General features: G+C 47.7%; 2 protein-coding genes across 2 annotated transcripts; one reads left to right on the plus strand and one right to left on the minus strand.

Moving 5' to 3' along the window:
• Positions 1-652: 652 nt before the first annotated feature.
• On the plus strand, positions 653-8,430 carry CCNDBP1 (cyclin D1 binding protein 1). Its single transcript, XM_058036430.1, has 11 exons — positions 653-734; positions 824-883; positions 1,536-1,615; positions 2,186-2,267; positions 2,713-2,809; positions 3,064-3,137; positions 3,426-3,502; positions 4,121-4,374; positions 5,129-5,189; positions 6,131-6,177; positions 6,532-8,430. The coding sequence occupies exons 1-11, from the start codon at positions 668-670 to the stop codon at positions 6,638-6,640; spliced, it is 1,008 nt and encodes a 335-aa protein (XP_057892413.1). The 5' UTR covers positions 653-667; the 3' UTR covers positions 6,641-8,430.
• EPB42 (erythrocyte membrane protein band 4.2) lies at positions 7,507-18,184 on the minus strand. Its single transcript, XM_058036431.1, has 13 exons — positions 18,110-18,184; positions 16,830-17,015; positions 15,946-16,176; positions 15,222-15,340; positions 14,098-14,220; positions 13,166-13,340; positions 11,755-11,893; positions 11,272-11,375; positions 10,687-10,929; positions 9,537-9,854; positions 8,942-9,102; positions 8,544-8,677; positions 7,507-7,657 (listed from the first exon to the last, which is right to left on the minus strand). The coding sequence occupies exons 1-13, from the start codon at positions 18,117-18,119 to the stop codon at positions 7,507-7,509; spliced, it is 2,094 nt and encodes a 697-aa protein (XP_057892414.1). The 5' UTR covers positions 18,120-18,184.
• Between the last annotated feature and the right edge of the window lie 1,234 nt (positions 18,185-19,418).

Raw genomic sequence — 19,418 nt, forward strand, 5'->3', positions numbered from 1 at the left:
CTCTATAGGGTAGGGCTGTCTCTATGGGTTGTCTCTGGGGCTGGGCTGTCTCTATGGGGTGGGGCTGTCTTTATGGGGTTGTCTAGGGGGCGGGTCTGTCTCTATGGGGTTGTCTATGGGGCGGGGCTGTCTCTATGGGGCTGTCTCTATAGGGTAGGGCTGTCTCTATGGGTTGTCTGTGGGGCGAGGCTGTCTCTATGGGGTGGGGCTGTCTCTATGGGGTTGTCTATGGGGCGGGGTTGTCTCTATGGGGCGGGGCTATCTCTATGGGGTTGTGTATGGGGCGGGGCTGTCTCTATGGGGCGGGGCTGTCTCTATGGGGTGGGGCTGTCTCTATGGGGTTGTCTATGGGGCGGGGCTGTCTCTATGGGGCGGGGCTGTCTCTATGGGGTGGGGCTGTCTCTATGGGGCGGGGCTGTCTCTATGGGGCTGTCTATGGGGCGGGGCTGTCTCTATGGGGCGGGGCTGTCTCTATGGGGCGGGTCTGTCTCTATGGGGCGGGGCTGTCTCTATGGGGCGGGGCTGTCTCTATGGGGCGGGTCTGTCTCTATGGGGCGGGGCTGTCTCTATGGGGTTGGGCTATCTCTATGGGGCTGCCTATGGGGCGGGGCTGCTCTCGTAGCGGACGTGACGCGCCTCTGTGGCGCTCCGGGGCCGCCCCGCAGCGATGGAGGCGCGGGAGCCGCTGCGGGACGTGCGCGGGGCGCTGCGGGCGGTGCTGGCGCGGCTGCGAGGTGCGGGCCGGGAGCGGGGCCGGGCGGGGGTCGGGCCCAGCCGGGTTGAGCCGCTCCCCGCGGGCTGAGCTGTGTCTGTACCGTTGCAGAGGGAGAGCCGAGCGAGGGCCGAGAGCCGTTCGAGCTGCCGCGGTTCTGGGACGCGCTAGGTACGGCCGGGCCGGGCCGGGGTTCGGGGGTGCCGGGTACCCGCGGGGCCGGTCCGGGGCAGGGCTGCCCTCCCCGCGGGTCTCCAGCTGTGGGGTGTGCCCTCCACTCACGGAGTCGCGGAATGGGCAGGGTTGGAAGAGAGGGATCTTTAAGATCATCAAGTCCAGCCGCTAACCGGCTGTAAACCATAAACCACGTCAGTGCCAGATCCAGCCTCCTGGATCATCCTAAACATCCCCAATTACTGACTCCTCCACCGCCCAGGCCAGCCCGTTCCAGTGCCTGACCACCCTAACTCTCGTCACCAAACGCTCCAAGGTGTGCCCGAGCAAAGGCAGATATTGAACCGTTCACACAAGGTTTCTAAAGGTCTCTGTTAAAGCCTCCTGGCACATCCTGCTGAACAGGTCATGGACCAGCATGCAGACTGGGGTTCACTACCAGCCAAGTGAGAAAAAGCAGACAGGACACAAGCAATGCATGGCACGAATGCAGCAGGGAGTTTTTCTTCGTAATGGGGTTTAATTTATATGTTTGTACTTCTTGGGTGAAATGGTAAACAAGCAGTAGAATCAGAGCTGCTACTATGTTCTTTTATCTTTTACCTGAGTTACTTTGTCTTCTTTTGCTCCTGTTGGATTTTTTTTTTAGGTCAGACATTCCAAGTAACATCACAGGAAGCTACAAAGCTGAGTCTGGCATTCTCAAGGCCTCCACTACCTTCTGCAGAGGTGAGAGAAAGCCTTGACAGACTATGAAATTGCAGTGTGTTTGCAAGCTTGAGGTATTTCTTGGTTCATTTGACTAAATGGGCTGTGTACTGTGGAGTGTATTAATATAATCCAAGAACTGCCCAGAGAACAAATTTCTCTAAGGTAGGGAGATATACTAAATAAAAATGTTCCTTATATTCTTTCACAGCCACAGCTCATTGCTGATAGAGACAGATTATTGGAGAATACAGACCTTAAGTTTAACAAAGAATATGCAATATTTTTGCTATCAGTTGAGAGAAGTTTATCATACAGGTGTTGAGAGGAGAGGCAAAGAAAGACCTTAAGTTCAGAATAATGATCTAAGTTACTAATTCTTTTCTGATGCATGACTACCACACCAGGGAGTGTTTTCTTACTAAATCATGAGGCAGGCTAAGATGCATACAGTTGGCTTATGGTGCCTTTTTCTTGTGCTGTATTTGTTTACTCAGAGCGGTCTGAAAGCCAGTGATTGCTTGTGAGGATGCCTACATGTGCTGCAGCTGGGTGTTACTCTGGGTGATCCTTTTGCCTCTCTGCTTTCAGAACTGCCGGAAGCTGAGTGAGGATGTCCAAAATGCCATTCTTGCAGTTGCCACAGTGTACTACTGGCTACCCAAGGGCCAAGGTGAGCTGGTGACAGCAAGGCAGTCACCACTGTATGGGATGTGGGTTCTTTCACCACCACTATATAGAGAAACCCAGTGTTTCAGAGCCTAATGAGGTCTGGTATCAGCAAGTTTTTATTACCATGGTTTCCCATTATCAGCTGTTCTGTAGACTTTGAACGTGTTTATGAGTGAGGTACTTGTCTGTCTGCTGCTGCAGTTTTCCATCTGTGGGAGAGTGATGATGTAGGAAGTTGTGTAGTTGATTGAGCATTGAAAAGAATGAAATCCTTGTCCAGAGTTCTTTTAGACCTGGGAAGCATTTCCTTTTCTTCAAAATACATGTAACTTCATTTATACAGTGTATCCACACAAACAGAGCAGTCTGTGTGTTCATCTTCAGCACTTGCTCTCTGTCAGTGCTGACTTTGTGCCAACTTCTTGCTCTTTCTCTGTCTCACCCAGGTACTACCCTTCGGAAGATGGTTCGAGATGCCACCACTGAAGTAGTGGAAGGGATGATCCAGCTCACAGACACAATTCTCAATGCCCCAGTGGAGAGGTTGTCATTTTCAATTGCATAGTTCTGTAATTTTGTGATAATTGTGATTAAAAGTTACAAGTTACAAGTATACTTGTTAGGAGGCAGTAAGGACTTTACACAGACTTGGCATCCTAGTGACAAGCTGGTTGGTGACATCTTTGCAGCAGAACTTTTGCTAGTGTTTATCATCTTTGTTGCAGAAAATGAAACAAACCACAGTCTAGCACAGTGCTGTTATTGACTCTGACCTTGAGGGTTTTGTTTTGTTTCAGCTTGTCTCAGGAACAGCTGATATCAACTGGAGGTGTGTGGGAGGCCTGTGAGCAAGTGTCTAACCTGCCACGAGGTGAGTGTTTTAAATGCAGAGCAACAGCTCCAGGATGGATCTTGGAATATCAATAGCTTTTGCTAGGGCATTCCAGCTGGTACAATAAAAGATGAATGGAGAATAACTCAAAAACTTGACTGGTTTTGAAATGTATAAGCTTGGAAATCAGGTCAGATTCTTTGTCTGACAACAGTGCAGCTCTGAGCTCTGCAGGAAGTTTGATCCTACAGTGATTGCAAGCCTAGATGGAGGTTGTTGGAGACTGATTTGAAACAGTGGGGTGCCACAGTTTTCATGCTTTTGCAGATAACCAGGCAGCAGTTGTGTCGGCTCTGGCTGCATCTCTAGGTGTGGTCAAGGATGCTGTGGAGGAGATGGAACAGGTAAGGAAGCCCCTAAGCCTTAGAGGGACATGCCGTGGTGGATTCGTAGACTCAGAATATTCTCAGTTGGAAGGGATGCACAAGGATCATCAAGTCCAGCTCCTGGTCCTGCTCAGGACAACCCAGACAATTCCACCATGTGCCTGAGGGTTGTCCAAATGCTTCTTGAACTCTGGCAGGTTTGGGGCTGTGACCACTTCTCTGGGGAGCCTGTTCCACTGCCCACCCACCCTCTAGGCTGGTTCAGTGATGAAACTCAGGAATTATTTTACATCCAGACTTTACTATAGATTTGCTCCTACATGACACAGATTATTTTTTTATCATGGATTTTAATGAGTTTTTATTCTCAAGCCTGGTTTACTTTGTATAAGGTTTTCATAAAGCCATGAATTGGGAATGGGGGAGGCAATTTAGGATCGTGTAAGAATTCACCTGGTTCTTGCTGTTTGCACTGTTAGAGTGGTGTTTTTTCTTAATCCAGTTATTTTAGCATTAACCAACTGTGATTTCTCCATTAATTATTTATATGATGTCTAGATTATGCTTTCCCTTTGCTCCTGGGTGTTACTGGAATTGATGCCAGGCTCTGGGTTTTCAGTGCCTCTGTGTTCTCAGGCACTGGTGGAAGGGCAGGATCCCTTTGGGGACATCATGGAAGATGAAGAGCTGGGCTTTCGGGGCAACAGGGACACGTACTGGTCAGAGGCTGACAGGCAGCTGCTCAGCTCCTGCATGGGACTGATGAAGGCTTCTAAAGCTTGCCTGAAGAAGGTTTTGGCTGCAGTGAAGGCCCATGGCAAAGCTGATTCTCCAGAGCACATTGCACAGCTGGATGACCTAGCAGACATTGCTAATGAGATCAGCCCAAGGTAAGCAGGGTTCTCCCCATGCTGCTTTCCCTCCAGAGCACTCCTGGTCTATGATGGTGTTCACAGGGGTCTGAGGATGAGGGAAGAGATGAGGATCTGACTCCATGTTTCAGAAGGCTTGATTTATTATTTTATGATATATATTATATTAAAACTATACTAAAAGAATAGAAGAAAGGATTTCATCAGAAGGCTGGCTAATAATAGAAAAAGAAGGAAATGATAACAAAGGCTTGGGGCTTGGGCTCTTTGTCCGAGCCAGCTGGGCTGTGATTGGCCATTAATTAGAAACAATCAACATGGGCCAATCACAGATCCACCTGCTGCATCCCACAGCAGCAGATAATCATTGTTTACATTTTGTTCCTGAGGCTTCTTAGCTTCTCAGGAGGAAAAATCCTAAGGAAAGGATTTTTCATAAAAGATGTCTGTGACACTGGTCTTTCTTTGAGGTCTTGAGTAAGAAGTTGAAAGAACCTCTGTGATACTGGAGCTGTGAGCAGGTGGTGGACACAGATGTAGTGGGAAGGCTGTTAAGCTGTTGAGGGTTGTTTAGGTCAGGAGAGAAGCGCAGGGGATGGAGCTGTGACCACATCTCACTCCATGGTGACAGGGACACACAGCATCCCATAGGTACAGCTGACATCTCTCTGTTGTTCCTGACCTGCATTCAGGACTGGGGCAGACTTTGACCAGAATCTGTGAGTTGTGCTATCAGAACATTCCTTCCTTGCTCTCCTCTTTTCTGTTCCAGTGTTGATGAGCTGGCACTGAGCATGTACCCACCTGTGAACCCACTGGCTGTGCGATTTAACGTGAGTATCTGCCATCCTGATAGCTCAGTGCCTGAGTATCTGCACAGGGAATGGGAAGAAATCAGATTGGAAGGCTTAGGTGACTTCAGGGAGAGATGGGTGCTAGTAACTGCCTCAGTAATAATTTCTTAAGGATGAAGAGTGCCCTTTGTTCTTGCACACTTAACTTCAGGTGGACGCACATACTGCATCTGCACCTCTTAAGGGTACTTAAAACTTCAGCTCTGAGCTATAATCCACAGAGATTTGCAGTGATAGAACCTCAGGAAGTGATGTCTAACGCTGCCTAGGTACTGCAGATGTACTTCTTTCCTTGGATAGTGCAGTCTTGCTCAAATAAAGCTTTCTATGAAATGAAAAGCTCTTACAGTGAGAGTATTTAAGCACCGAAACAAGCTGCTTGGAGAAGCAGTGGAGTCTGCATCTTTGGCAACACTGAAAACTTGACTAGGCAACATTCTGGCAACCTGACTGAGCTTTGAAACATCCCTTGCATCATAAATCAAGTACAAATCTCCTCGTATCTGGGATTTGTTTTATTCTTAATCTTGGTTTCATGCCTTTGGCCAGTGGCTTGATTTTTTTTTTTAAATAAAAAAGTAATTACTTTGTATCAAATTGTATTAAAGTCAATCACTTGCAGCTTTGTACTTTAATATCAGTTACTAATTTCTAATAGGCTTGTTTTAAAAAAAGCATTTTAATGTATGTTTTAAAAAACAGACAGGTTTTTTTTTTTTACCTGTCACAGCCAGGGGTAGGTTGGAAGGCACTTGCAGCATGGCAGTGATGGGTAACTTCATTCTGCATCAGGATCCATGGCAGTTTTATTCATAACAGGCTTTTGTGCATCCCTGTAGTCCTCTTTATTTTCCAGTACTGTTCAGACCCTCCTTTTCCTCTCACTTGGCTCACCTTATTTCCCTTTTGTTTCTTTCTAGGCTGCTAAGCTGGCCTCAGTATTAACGAAAGTCTTAGAGATTGCCAAGTGAGTATGAGCTACAGTTTTGTAAGTGTGTGTTCCCTGCTATGGAGGTTGATACCTTTGTGCCTCATGTCAAAGAGGACTCATTCCTGGACAGTAGATGCTGGCATTTCAGAGCAGTGATGTTGTTATCTAGTCACAAAGGGATGGGAGTGAGAAAAAGGTGCTAGGGATGATAGCGGTTCCTTGTTTTGGGTTTGGGACTGCAGACATGAGTGTGGGTTCTTGCTCAAAGCCCTCTGGGGCTAGAGCAGCCCTGTTTTACTGCTGGTTATTCAGAGCTTCACAGTACCCCTGTGCTGTCTGGATGCATAACAGACCAGGAGGCTTCCCTAATGAATTTCCTCCCTTTTGCAGGACAAGCCACGTGTGTCCACCATCAGAGGAAGGCTGGGTGCAGTTTCTAACTGGTGCAGTAGATCACAACATGAACAAAGTCAAGAGCTTCACACAGGGTCAGCTTTAACTCTTCTGTGCCTGTGTGTGCTGTTGCCACTGGCTCTGGCATCTGCATTTCCAGTGAACTTTGCTGTTCTTTGGCTTTTTGGAAAATGATGAGAACAATGGAGGAGAGAACTTCACTGCTACTTGGAAGAACCTCTCCAGGAAGTTGCCCTTTGCCATGGCAAAGGTGTCATTTTGCTTGGATGCTTGGGATGATGCAGTGCTGCTTCTGAATGTGCCCCATTCTTTGGACATTACAGCTACTGTGGGGTTCAGAGAAAAATAAAATATTGCTAGATTTACATTAGTTGCTTTATCTGTCTCCAGAGGATGAAGGATATATACAGAATGAGAGGGTCTTGCTTCTTTTTAAGCAGCCCAGTGAATAATTATAAAATGTTCTGCACTGCTGCTATTTCCTGTCTATTTCCTGTTCACTGTCTTAGAGAGCAGTGAATGAGCTTTCTCTTATTTTCTCAGAAAGCAGCAGAAGATATTGTTTACTACCTTGCCAATGTCAAGGATCTACAGGGAGAGATATCCCTCTATATAAATATATATCCCTTGAGACATCCTACATCTATCATCACTTTAAAGTTCCAGGATACTCTTTACTTGTCACAGGTAGGGCAGAAGACTTCAGCACAGGTGTGGTGAGAACTGCAATGTGTGCTTCAGCATTCAGCCCATCTTTGTCACAGTGAGGCTCGCTTCTAAAACTGCAGAGTAGACATAGTGGCAGATAAGAGAGAGTTGAGTTTGTGCAAATAATCAAAATCAGACATGGTTTTAAATATAGCTTTTATTAAACTGTTAACATCTGTGCTTGCCCGTGACCAGGGCACAGATCACAGCCACTCTTTGGTGAGGACCTGTTCTGAGCTGGCCTCAGGCAGCTGCAATGTTGGTTGTTCTGTAGCTCTTCAGGTTGTGGAGCTGGAGGCAGGTAAGACGTGCAGTGAGTCTCCTGGGCCCTGCTCGGGTGGGGGTGAATGGGATTTCCAGCTCTTGAGTGCTTTTAGCTTGCACAGAGCCCAGCCTGAAAGGAGAGAAGGGATTACACAGGAATCGCCCTCTTTGTGGTTTTAGTTTCCTGTGTCTGGGATATGCGTTAGCTGGACAGGAATGTGGTGCCAAAAAGAAGGAAAGGAAAAACAAGAAATAGAAGAAAGTTGGCAGTGACTCAAACAACTACAGTGAAATTGTCATCTAACAGTGGTTTGGGAGGGAGATAGAACAGGAGAATTGAAACCCTCCATGGAGACATCTAAGGGGACTTTGTCCTAATGCAGCTTCTTGGGACAAATGTGGGGTGTTTGTCATGTGAAGGGGAGCATGCCCCTTTGGTGGCTCTTGGCTAAGTAACATCTGCCTGGTTCTTCAGTAGAGAGGGGAAAAACACCACTGTTCATTGTTTATAGTGGGTAATGGATGGAAAACTGTCATAAACAATACAGTTTTACTCCACTTAGGGGTGTTCAAGTTGCTCACTAGAAAGTAATTCATTTCTCAACAACAAATAGTTTCTAAATTTCTTAGCTCATTTCAGTGACCTCTAACTTTGCCTTATTTCATGTGTATTTCTCACTAAGTCTTGGGGCATTTCTCTGTTATCCTTTTTGTTGGCAGGAGGTTTTCCTTTTGCTGTCTATGCCTTTGATGTTGAAGCTTTCACAAATGCCATATTTGCTTCAACTTGGGTATTACACATCTGTTGAAAGTTCTCTTAGCTGGCTTTTCTCCTTTTCAGTGTGAAAATCATCTGTATTATCTGTAAATAAAGGATGGGATGCTTGGGCCTTTTATGCCATAGTGATATTTTCCTTCCATGTTGTTGCTTGGTTATTTTTGAGGACAGCTTTTCCTTTGCTTGTATTGTGTCTCTTTTTCCATTTGCTGTTCTTGGTTCAGCACTTTGCACTTACCTGTAATTCCTGTGTCTGTAAATGAGCCCTCGCCCTGTGACTGCTATCACACACTGCTCCAGGGGCTCCATGAGGGGGTTCTGGAGGCTGATCCTTGCTCTGCTTGGCTCATACTGCACCATGTTTTCTAGGAACTGTTGAAAGAAGGAAACGAGCTGAAATTGAGAGAAGAAAATATATTCTTCTATGATTAAAGGGAGATGAGTGATTTTTTTTTTTTTTGGTGCCTGAGGTGCCATTTGCCAGAAGAGGCAAAGTCCAGCTTATTTAATTTATTATAATTTCTTCTGCTCTGCTTTCTCAGAGAGCCCCTGAACCCAGCAGAATTGTTTTGCTGCTTATGACTACAAAAGCTGTTTTTTCCCCACTGCAGAGGCAGGATGACAGCCCAACCGTACCTCAATGGTGAGAGGGGAATCAGAAATGCTGATTTCTTCCTGTGCCAGGTACATGAAGGAGGAGTCCTCATCTCTAAGCACAGCAGTCAGCCTGAGCAGGTGGTTCTCTCCCAGCTCTTTTCCAAACCATGTGTAAGGCACAGACACCTTCAAGTTATTGACTGGAACAGAGGGGTGAAGCAACAGGTGATGAGTGCAGCCTGGTCTGTCCCTGCATGACACCTGGGAGTGTTCAGTGCCCAACATTGTACTAAAAGCTGCAGCATTTAAATGTGACCTCAAGCGGATTTGCAGATTGGAAATCTCTAAGGTGATGTTGCCAAAGTGTTTTATTTCACAGGATGGGTGAGGTTGGAATGGACAATAGTGGATTATCTGGTGCAGCCTCCCTGCCCAAGCAGGGTCACCCCAGGGCACAGGATTGTGTCCAGTCAATTCTGGAATATCTCCCATTAGGGAGACTCCACCATCTCTCTGGGTAATCACCTAGAATCAACTATTCAGCCAACCTTTTGTAAACCTAGGGCTGGGGGAACTTTTCTGAAATGAGAGCACTAGAGGACTTTTCTAGCCATGCACCCAGGGGAGTCCTTACCTGAATTGCTGTGGAGGTTAAAATGAAACTCTTCCTTCCAAAGCTGGGCAATGGGCACACCATTATAATGCAGAGCCTGGATCCCAGCTACCAGATGAGTAGCCTTTTCTCTATCAGTGTGGTTGAACACTTCAATGGAAAGTGTCATATCTTGTCCCAGTTGCAAAGAACTTGACTGGAAATGGATGAAAATGTTGACTGGCTCTTCCAGAGCAGTAGGAAAGAAGATAAACTGTGTGCTGCTCATGCCGCTGGTTGTCTCAAGTTCCTTCGTGTTTCTATAGGCTTTGTCAAGGACTTTTTTTTCCTGGAGAGAACCTGTCACAAAAAAAGGAAGCACATACTTTGGTTCTCTTTCCTGTTTACTAGTGAGAAGCAGCAGGAGAATGACATTGATTTCTCCTGGTAGTACTGGAGATACTTTTCCTAAGAGCATAGAGAGATATCCTTTTGTGCTTCTGGGTGGGTCAGTTTGAAAGCTTCAGCTGTCAGGATATTCACTGGATGTGCCTGACAGATTCTACTTGGCAATAGCTGTCACAGTTTTTAAAACACCTTGGTGCTAGCATCTCTCAGAGTAGAGGAGGCAGCTGCTTTTTTCTGCTGTAGCTAAGGCACAGTTCCATGCTCTCATGTGTTGAGAAGTTGCAGTTGTCTCCTGCAGCCATGGAGAAACAAGCCACAGGTGAAATGGGGTGTTATGGTTGAGCCAGGGAAACCACTCAGATTCTGGAGGGGAGCTGCTTGTTGAGGGAGAGATTCAGGCAGTGTCTGAGAGCACAACAGCCCTTTTCAGAAAGCTGGAGTCTGAAATACATCTATCCATATTTATATTACAGAGAAAATGGGAGGTGGATGTACAGAGTGTAGAGATAACAGAAATCAGAAAAGGTATTCCAGACATGAAAGTGCCTGGCGTACAAACACCTGGTCTTCCACAGACCTTAATGCCATTAAGCAGGGTGAAGTTTGGGTGATGGCCTCTGCTTTGGCTCTGCAGACAGAGAGAATGAGGTGTTCTAGTGCCACTGAAGAAGGGGAAGTAGTGAGAAGTGGCTGACCCTGGTGCTCTGGTTTGGTTCTGCTCTGGTCTTTTACTCCTGATTTGTGACAGTGACAGGGAATGTGCTCAGCCTGTGCCTGCCCATACCTTCAGGATATTTGTAGTTTTGTGTGATGTCCTCACAGCGCTCACTGCCCACACTCTTGGTGCTGATGTTGTTTCCAGTGTATTTTGTGCCACCAAAAGCTGGCTTGAGGGTGTCATCTGCTTTGTGTATCCACACATGACACTTGGCATTGATGGCAGCAAAGAAGTAGCAGACATCATAATCAACTTGTGTGTCACCTTCCTTGATGGCATGAACAGGGGCTGGCCCACAGAAGGATTCACCTGAAGAGAAAATGTGGTCCACATAAGATTCAGATGCTTTCCCAACTAAACCCATCCCTAGTTTTGACCTATACTGGTGAAATATCTAGTTTAGGAGGCCATTAGGAAGCAGTGATAGAGCTACATGAGCTGCACAAACCAAACACATAAATGTTAGTTTCGTGCCTAAAGTCAAGAGGGTGCCTAAAGTCAAGAGGGTGAGTGAGTTCCTGTCTTTTTCCATCTTTCCACTGAAAGATGGGGAAGGAGGAATATTGAATGGCTTTATTTAGCCCTGCTTCACTTCCCCCTGCTCTTGCTCAAGCCCATCTCTGATATCTTACCCTTGCTCTGATATCTTACCCTTGCTTTTTTCCTGGCAAGTGGCATCCAGTGCCTGCCACCCACTGTACTCTGGCAGCAAGTCTGAACGAGCCATCCAGCATTCATTCCAAACGTGGAAGGTCCTGCAAGAGGCAACAGCATGAGCTTACATCCAGGGATTGAGCCCTGAGGTACAGGGTAAAGTTTTTGAGTAAAGCTTTTGCCAAACCACAGCTGGTTAATGCTCCCTTGAAGGAGTTCAGTTCATATTGAGAAGAGCAGAGTTGTGCGTGGAGAAACAAGTGGAGTTTCTGCAGCTGGACTGGGCTATCATTCTTCCTTTGTGGGCTCTAGAAATAGAGCACTCTTGAGTTTATCAAGAACAGGTCCTGTAGACAGGATCTCAGCTGAGCTGTCTCCTGTCACCTCCTTGCAGCTCTTTTACCTCTTTCCCCTGGGTTTCATTTCCCACATCCAAGTATTGTCTCAAATCCTTGCTGGGGCCCTGCCATGTGTTCTTACCAGACACGAGCACTCTTGTCCTGTGTCAGCAGTGTCCCATCCTCATCATAGTACTCATCCACACTCAGGCTGCTCTTGGTGTTGTGAGCCCAGGTAAAGCCAGTGACCACCCTGGTGGGAATTCCCAGGCACCTCAGAACTGTGTAAAGAGAGAGCTGGGAATCAGTTGTGCACCCTGCCTTAAGAGTGTCTCTGGTGATACATGTAGAGCCTCTTCTGGTGCTAGGCCTGTTAGGAATGGCACAAAATCTGCTGTTTGGACTTTGCAAGAGGCATTCCTCCCTCAGGAAATAAAATTTCACATGTGCATTCAGTGAATGGATGTACTGCTACTCTTGTCTTGAAGGCAGTGATGCTGGGTGTTGATGACACTAAAGATGTGCCACTCCCCTGAGGATAAAAGGCTGTAGGAGCACTGTACCTGAGCACAGGGCTGCCCCAAACACCCAGCACCCTGTACCTGAGCACAGGAGTGCCCCAAACACCCAGCACCTCCCTGTACCTGAGCACAGGAGTGCAAACACCCAGCACCCTGTACCTGAGCACAGGAGTTCCCCAAACACCCAGCACCCTGTACCTGAGCACAGGAGTGCCCCAAACACCCAGCAACTCCCTGTACCTGAGCACAGGACTGCAGCAAACACCCAGCACCTCCCTGTACCTGAGCACAGGAGTGCAAACACCCAGCACCCTATACCTGAGCACAGGAGTGCAAACACCCAGCACCTCCCTGTACCTGAGCACAGGGCTGCCCCAAACACCCAGCACCCTGTACCTGAGCACAGGACTGCCCCAAACACCCAGCACCCTGTACCTGAGCACAGGAGTGCAACCAGCCAGCACCTCCCTGTACCTGAGCACAGCACTGCAAACACCCAGCACCTTGTACCTGAGCACAGGACTGCTCCAAACACCCAGCACCCTGTACCTGAGCACAGAACTGCCCCAAACACCCAGCACCCTGTACCTGAGCACAGAACTGCCCCAAACACCCAGCACCCTGTACCTGAGCACAGGACTGCTCCAAACACCCAGCACCTCCCTGTACCTGAGCACAGGAGTGCCCCAAACACCCAGCACCCTGTACCTGAGCACAGGAGTGCCCCAAACACCCAGCACCTCCCTGTACCTGAGCACAGGAGTGCCCCAAACACCCAGCACCCTGTACCTGAGCACAGGAGTGCCCCAAACACCCAGCACCCTGTACCTGAGCACAGGAGTGCCCCAAACACCCAGCACCTCCCTGTACCTGAGCACAGGACTGCAGCAAACACCCAGCACCTCCCTGTACCTGAGCACAGGAGTGCCCCAAACACCCAGCACCTCCCTGTACCTGAGCACAGGAGCGCCCCAAACACCCAGCACCCTGTACCTGAGCACAGCACTGCAAACGCCCAGCACCTCCCTGTACCTGAGCACAGGACTGCAGCAGACACCCAGCACCTCCCGGAGTGCACGGGCTGGAATTTGGATGCAATCCACTGCCGGAGGATGGGGATGCTTCCCAGCCACTTGGAAGGGGGTGTCCCATTATGGTGTTGCCCAGGCTCATATTCTGTCAGGCTTCTAAACTCACTGCAGTTCAGCTGCAGAGAAGGAGGAGAGAAAAGATGTATTAAGGAATTGCCTCTCTTCAATAGGTCCGCCTGATCCTGTTTGTGGGAGGCGTTCCCAAAGCAGAAGAAACCAAGAAGACTTTTTTGTGCCAAGCATGATGGTCATGGCTGAGCAGAACAGGGATGTTGCAGACATCTTTTATGAAAAATCCTTTCCTTAGGATTTTTCCTCCTGAGAAGCTGAGAAGCCTCAGGAACAAAATGTAAACATTGATTATCTGCTGCTGTGGAATGCAGCAGGTGGATCTGTGATTGGCCCATGTTAGTTGTTTCTAATTAATGGCCAATCACAGCCCAGCTGGCTCAGACACAGAGCCCAAGCCACAAGCTTTTGTTATCATTTCCTTCTTATTCTATTCTTAGCTAGCCTTCTGATGAAACCCTTTCTTCTATTCTTTTAGTATAGTTTTAATGTAATATATATCATAAAATAATAAATCAAGCCTTCTGAAACATGAAGTCAGATCCTCATCTCTTCCCTCAACCTGAGACCCCTGTGAACACCGTCACACAGGGGCAGCAGTCTCCTCTGAGATTTGTTCAGTAAATGCATTTTTACTGCTAAGAACCTCCTGCAGCCCTACGTGTCTGCTGAAGGAATATCAGGACAGGCTGGAGATGGGCAGGAGGTGTTGTTTGGAACAGGTTTCCTCTGAGGCCAGTGGTTTAGCCTGGGGGTGAGAAGGTGCCCCCTGCTCGGGCCAGGGCTGCTCTGTGCCCTCCTCACCATGGCAGCAGCTGCTCTGCAGACGGGGACGGGGCTCCGGCACTGGGCAGGATCCTTTTCTCTTTGGGAGTGCTCCCCCAGAGCCAGCAGGATGAAGCAGATGTCAACCATGTCCTCCTCAAACTGAAACAAAAACACATCACTTCAGGAAACTCCCCGTGAATTTTTGTTCTCTTGAGTCCCTACGAGGGTTTGTGACTGTGCAGATTGTTTCTCCCTTTCTGCTGATGGTTTTGGGTAAGTGGGCTGTGAAGGAGGGCAGAGATCTGCAGGGGGAGCTGAGGACAGACCTCCAACTTTATTGAAGGTGGGAAATGCATCAGCATGATACTGCGTTCCCTGATTGAGGGAAATTGATGCTTTTCTGTAGGGGGATAGAATATAAGAAAATAAAGATAGTGTAGAAAGTAATCTCACCCCTAAGGAGTTGCAGCTGGGCCAATTATCAAAGATGAGGAACAGGCCAGGCTTTAACAGGCCACAGCTGTACCCAATGAGAAGAAGATGCTATAAAAGAGTGGGGCGGCTGGGTGAGAAGGGAGATTGGCGTCAGTTGGCTGCTTTGTGAAGAGCAAAGAGTCAGCGCTGGGAGGAGCAGCCCACAGAAACACCAAGGAGGTATGAAACTTTTGTGATAAGGAGACAAGAGTATGGAACCCCTGCAAAAAGGTGAAACACTTTTCTGGAGCACTCTCTAGGTTGGCACAGAGATGCTTGTAAGATCTGCTGGCACAAAAGTGAAATAATCACTGGCTATATCAGATGGCCTTAGACAAACAGAAAGATCTTCTTGTCCTCTCTTTACCTGATAGATAGAGACAGTATTACTGAGCTCTGTTAAATGCTTTTATACCTGTTGATGAAAGGAAGGCACACAAAGCTCAGATACAGAACAATGCATTCCTTTATAGAGGACAGCATGAGAAGGAAGCTAAAATTACAGGTGCTGGGTTATAGGACTTCATCCACAGGTCCCTGCTCTCCTGCACAGGAGGTAGTGGGTGCAGAGAACACAGAGATGAGTAGAATTCTTTCATCAGAGCGTCCTGTACACACCAGATTTATGCACCTTTCCTCTGCTGGTGGTTGGAAGAGAGCACAGACATACTAGACCTCTTGCTTACCTGGCTGAAGTCCCAGGGTTGGGCTAGGATTGCATTTTCAGTCCCCTGGTAGATGATGCCATCTTGGTTTAGGATATACTCCTGCCGCTGTGCCTCATTAGCCAAGAACACCTCATCATCTAGATTAGGGGAAAAAAGCACCAGGAAGAAAGCATGGCTGGTCTCAGGTGCACTTGCATCTGTCATGCATCAGCAGGTTCCACTGGGCTTTGGCAGCCCCCAGCATTCTGCCCTGAGAAATACCTCAGACTGTAAATCAGACAGGAAAGAAGAATTTCGTGGTCATCTCCATTGCCTTGTCCAAAAAGTTCTCTGGACCCAGGCTGTTGCCCTTGCTGGCCCTTCTACTCTCCTGGCTGATAAGTTCTGATACTAAGAAAGATACAGTGGCCTTAACCAGACCAATTACAATCTTGACTCATCCTAAAATATCTATTATAGAAAACACTTAATCAAACACTTTCCCCTTAGCAGAAGGACAGGGCTTTTCCAGTGGAGTACTCCAGGGAGAGGCAAAAGTGCTGAGGCAGGAAAATTTGGGCTTTATGAGCCCCTAGCTCCCTCCTGAGGTGCTGTGGGGAGCAGGGCAGGAGTGGAAGGAACACTGGGTGAGCCAGCCTCAGCCTCCCTCCATGGAGGCACTGCCACAGCTCCAAAGTTGGTTTGTTTTTTTTTTTTGTGAAGTGGCTGATCCCAGCCTGCCTTTCTCTTTCTGACCACCTACCTCTGCACCAGGGATTAAAGAGGAGGGTGAAGTCGCCCAGGAGCTGAGGGGATTTGGAGGCACGGAAAAGCAGATTGTACTGGCCAATGGGGGCATTGGCAGGTGTGCTCACACGCAGGGTCCAGAAGTTTGGGTCCTGTTCCTCCACTGCTGCACTCCACTGCTTCTGGTCTGCCAGGCTGGAGATAGGAAATTCAGCCTGGATTTCATCTGCTTTGGCTGAATGTGGTCCTGCAGACAAAGAAATCTGGTTGTGTTTATTCCAAACATTGTTTATTGCTCACCTGTGCAGACAGCAGGGACCTTGTCTCTCTCTGGAGCCACAGCTCTCCTTGTGGAAGGGCCGTGACCCTTTAGCAGCTCAATGCCCACTGAACGCTGCTAAGGCCAGGAATGCACTCAGGCCTCCCTGCTTCTAAGTGAAATGTGCTTTCCATAGATTTGTAGAAACCAGGAACGGCCAGAATGGTGCAGCCCTGCTGTGCCTATGGAATTTAGTGTCTTGTAACAGCCCAGTGCTCACAATATGGTGAAACAAGCTGGGGCTGAAAGCTGCTGCCCTTCTCAGGGGTCTCATAGAAAACACTCTAACAGAAAAACCTGTGACAGGCCCGCTAGGTTTGAGCACTCCTAACCCCAAAAGCCAGAAGAGATCCCATGAGCATTTTGTAACCACGGAATGGTGAAGCTGTGTTGGTTATTGTGTGCAGCATCCCTTCTGGAAGGGATCTGGTTGTGATCCTGCAGGAGACTCTGCTTTGCCTCACATAAACAGTTTACTGGCCTCACATCTAAATTTGGCACCCCTGCCCAGCTCTGGAGATGGCTTTTGCCCCCAGCTCTGGTGGAGGAGCAGAGCTCTGGTAGGTTTGTTATGACATTACCTGTCTGTACAATGAGGAAGGTCCTCTTCATCTGCTTCAGGTAGTTGTGTACTGGAGCTGAGAATCTCACAGTGATGGTGAATGGCTGTCCTCTCCTCACTATGAGCCTTTTAGTGCTGATCTCTTCTGTGTGGTGGTTTTTGTTATTCTCTGGTATCATGAAATCACATTTTTGGATGCTCAGACCTGTCGTGTGAGAAGATAGAGAATGAGTTTGGGGCTGTGAGCTGGCTGCAGTCGGGCCCTGAGCCACATTCTGGGGCGCAAAACCAGCTGATTGTGCGTGGAGAAACACCCATTCTCCCCCTGCCTTAGAGACTTTCTATCCAGTAATGGTAGGGACTTCACTCTGAGCTTGGCTGTTCTGGTGTTGAGTGACTGTTGAGCTGCCTTTGCTTATACCTGACATCATTAAGTGCAACCTTCACTGCAGGTTCAAATGCACAGCTGGATCAAACTCCAGTTTTCCTACTTTGTACCACATCAGTTGGCAATGCCATGCCGGAGACAGGAAAGATCCTCCTCCTCCTGTCTCCTACACAGGCTTCATACACATCCTATGTGCTTCTGTCCAGCACCAGAAGACAGAAAAAAACTTGTCACAATTTCAAGCAGCCAGTTACTCCCTGTTTTATCTCAGCCTTGGAATCATCCTGACCTTATTTACCTCTTTGGGTTGTAGCCCATCACTAAGATCCTTGGCCCTGTGGGTTGCAGCTGCTGCCCCTTATGTGACACATAACCCACCTCCCCTTGCTGACCCATTCTGTTTTCTTCTCTGTGATGGAAATGTCTGTTCTGTGTCTTGTAGAACAGTGAGTGATGTGGAGTCTGGCTTCCGCTCCATCATATGACTTTTCATGGATCTTACTGTCACTGTCTTCCAGGTTTCCTGGAGCCTTGTTTCCCTGCTCCAGAGGCTCAAACACTTGCTCATCTCTCTGTTTCAGTTGTGTTGTCTCCTTAATTCCTCCCACCCCCCATTCCCTGCGATGAGGATTCACTTAGCTCTGCTTCCAAGCCCTCACCTGTCTGCCTTAGCTGCTCCTTGCTGCTTCTCAGTCTCCTCTCAGGCATCAATACCAGGTTCTGATTGCTGAGCCTTTTGTGCAGTCTGCCCTGCAGACTGAGCTCCCTAAGCCTTTAGAGCACTTGGCTCCTGCCTTGCAAGCTCAGCTCTCCCCAAGCCTCATGAACTCTGTCTTGGAGCAGGAACAGTTGTCTCTTCCTGACACATGGCTGGCAAATGCTTGGAAGTAACAAAAATGATTTTTGCTTACCTTGGCCCATGGCTGGTTCTGGCTACCATGAAAATATTCAGCTTCTGCTTGCTCTGGTGGGCAGTGGCTCCTTCCTGCAGCTGTGCTAAAAGCTGTCCTCTTGCAAAGTTGTTTGCTTGGTTTCTTTGTACAGGGTGGGACGTGGTGCTGCCACCTTTCCAGCTTATCTGGTGTGCAGATGTTGAGGGCTCTTTTATCTCTCAGACCACACTGGAGGAGGCTACAGATGAGGTGAAGCATTTAGAGACAGCCAGTGACAATTCCTTCAAGGAGCTGTGCACTGAGGAGCCCAGAGTAGGAAATGCAAATCTAAATATGGCTCTGAACAATGCACAGAGTGCACTTCCAATGTAACTGTTGGACAGCTGCTCTCCAACATTGACCCCAAGCTGTTTAGATCCTAAACCCTTCAAGGAGTTAAAAAATATACTGAGTACATCCATTGCTCTTGTGACTAATTCAGAAAAGTGCAACCACTTAAAAATGAGAAAATGTGTTGAAAGAAACTACTGAATTTGTGTAGCTTAATGGAGGTTATTTAAAAATATTGAGCTAGAGACTTGGACTAAATATGTTCCTAAAGTTGCTGTAATATAAAAAGAATGCCACTGGATTGATAATAATTGGTCAAAAGACAAGAAATAAGGTATCAGAAATGAACAGCTTTCACTCTGGAGTGAGTCATTAATAGTTTTGCAGAAACCTATGATCTCCAAAAACTTAAAAATAATTTGAGAAGTTGATTACATAATATAGTCCAGGGAGTTCAGTGGTTTCCTAGTATTTCTTTATTAAATTTTACAATTGTTTGCTTATCTGTGTCATTTAAGCTAGAAACAAACTCTCTTGAGTTTTAGGTTTTTTGTATAGATTCACTTCCACAGAATAACTGCAGAGTGTTTGAGGCTGGAAGGGACCTCAGAGGTCATCTTGTCCCAGCTGCTGCCCCAGCAGGGTCACCAGGAGCTGCTGGTCACCTCTTGTGGTGACGAGTCCAGCCCTGGGCACAGCACTGCAGGTGTGGCCTCAGCAGTGCTGCCCAAGGCAGGAATCAGCTCCCCTGACCCTCTGGCAATTCTTTACCTCGGGCAGCCCGGGATATTGTTCCCTTCCTTGTGACAAGGGCACGCTCCTGCCTTGCGTGAGCTTTGACTGCTCTGACTTTATTGCAAAGCCTGGAGGTCACAAAGCCAGATTTGCAGAAGTTGGGAATGCTAAGAAGAATATTGGGAAAATCTTCCAGAAAATTCTGTATTTGTTGTATACATCGCTCAATGTCAATTATATGTGATTTTTGTATATGTCTTGA

The sequence above is a fragment of the Melospiza georgiana genome, chromosome 17 (assembly GCF_028018845.1).
Source record: "Melospiza georgiana isolate bMelGeo1 chromosome 17, bMelGeo1.pri, whole genome shotgun sequence".
In the NCBI taxonomy this organism is placed as follows: domain Eukaryota; kingdom Metazoa; phylum Chordata; class Aves; order Passeriformes; family Passerellidae; genus Melospiza; species Melospiza georgiana.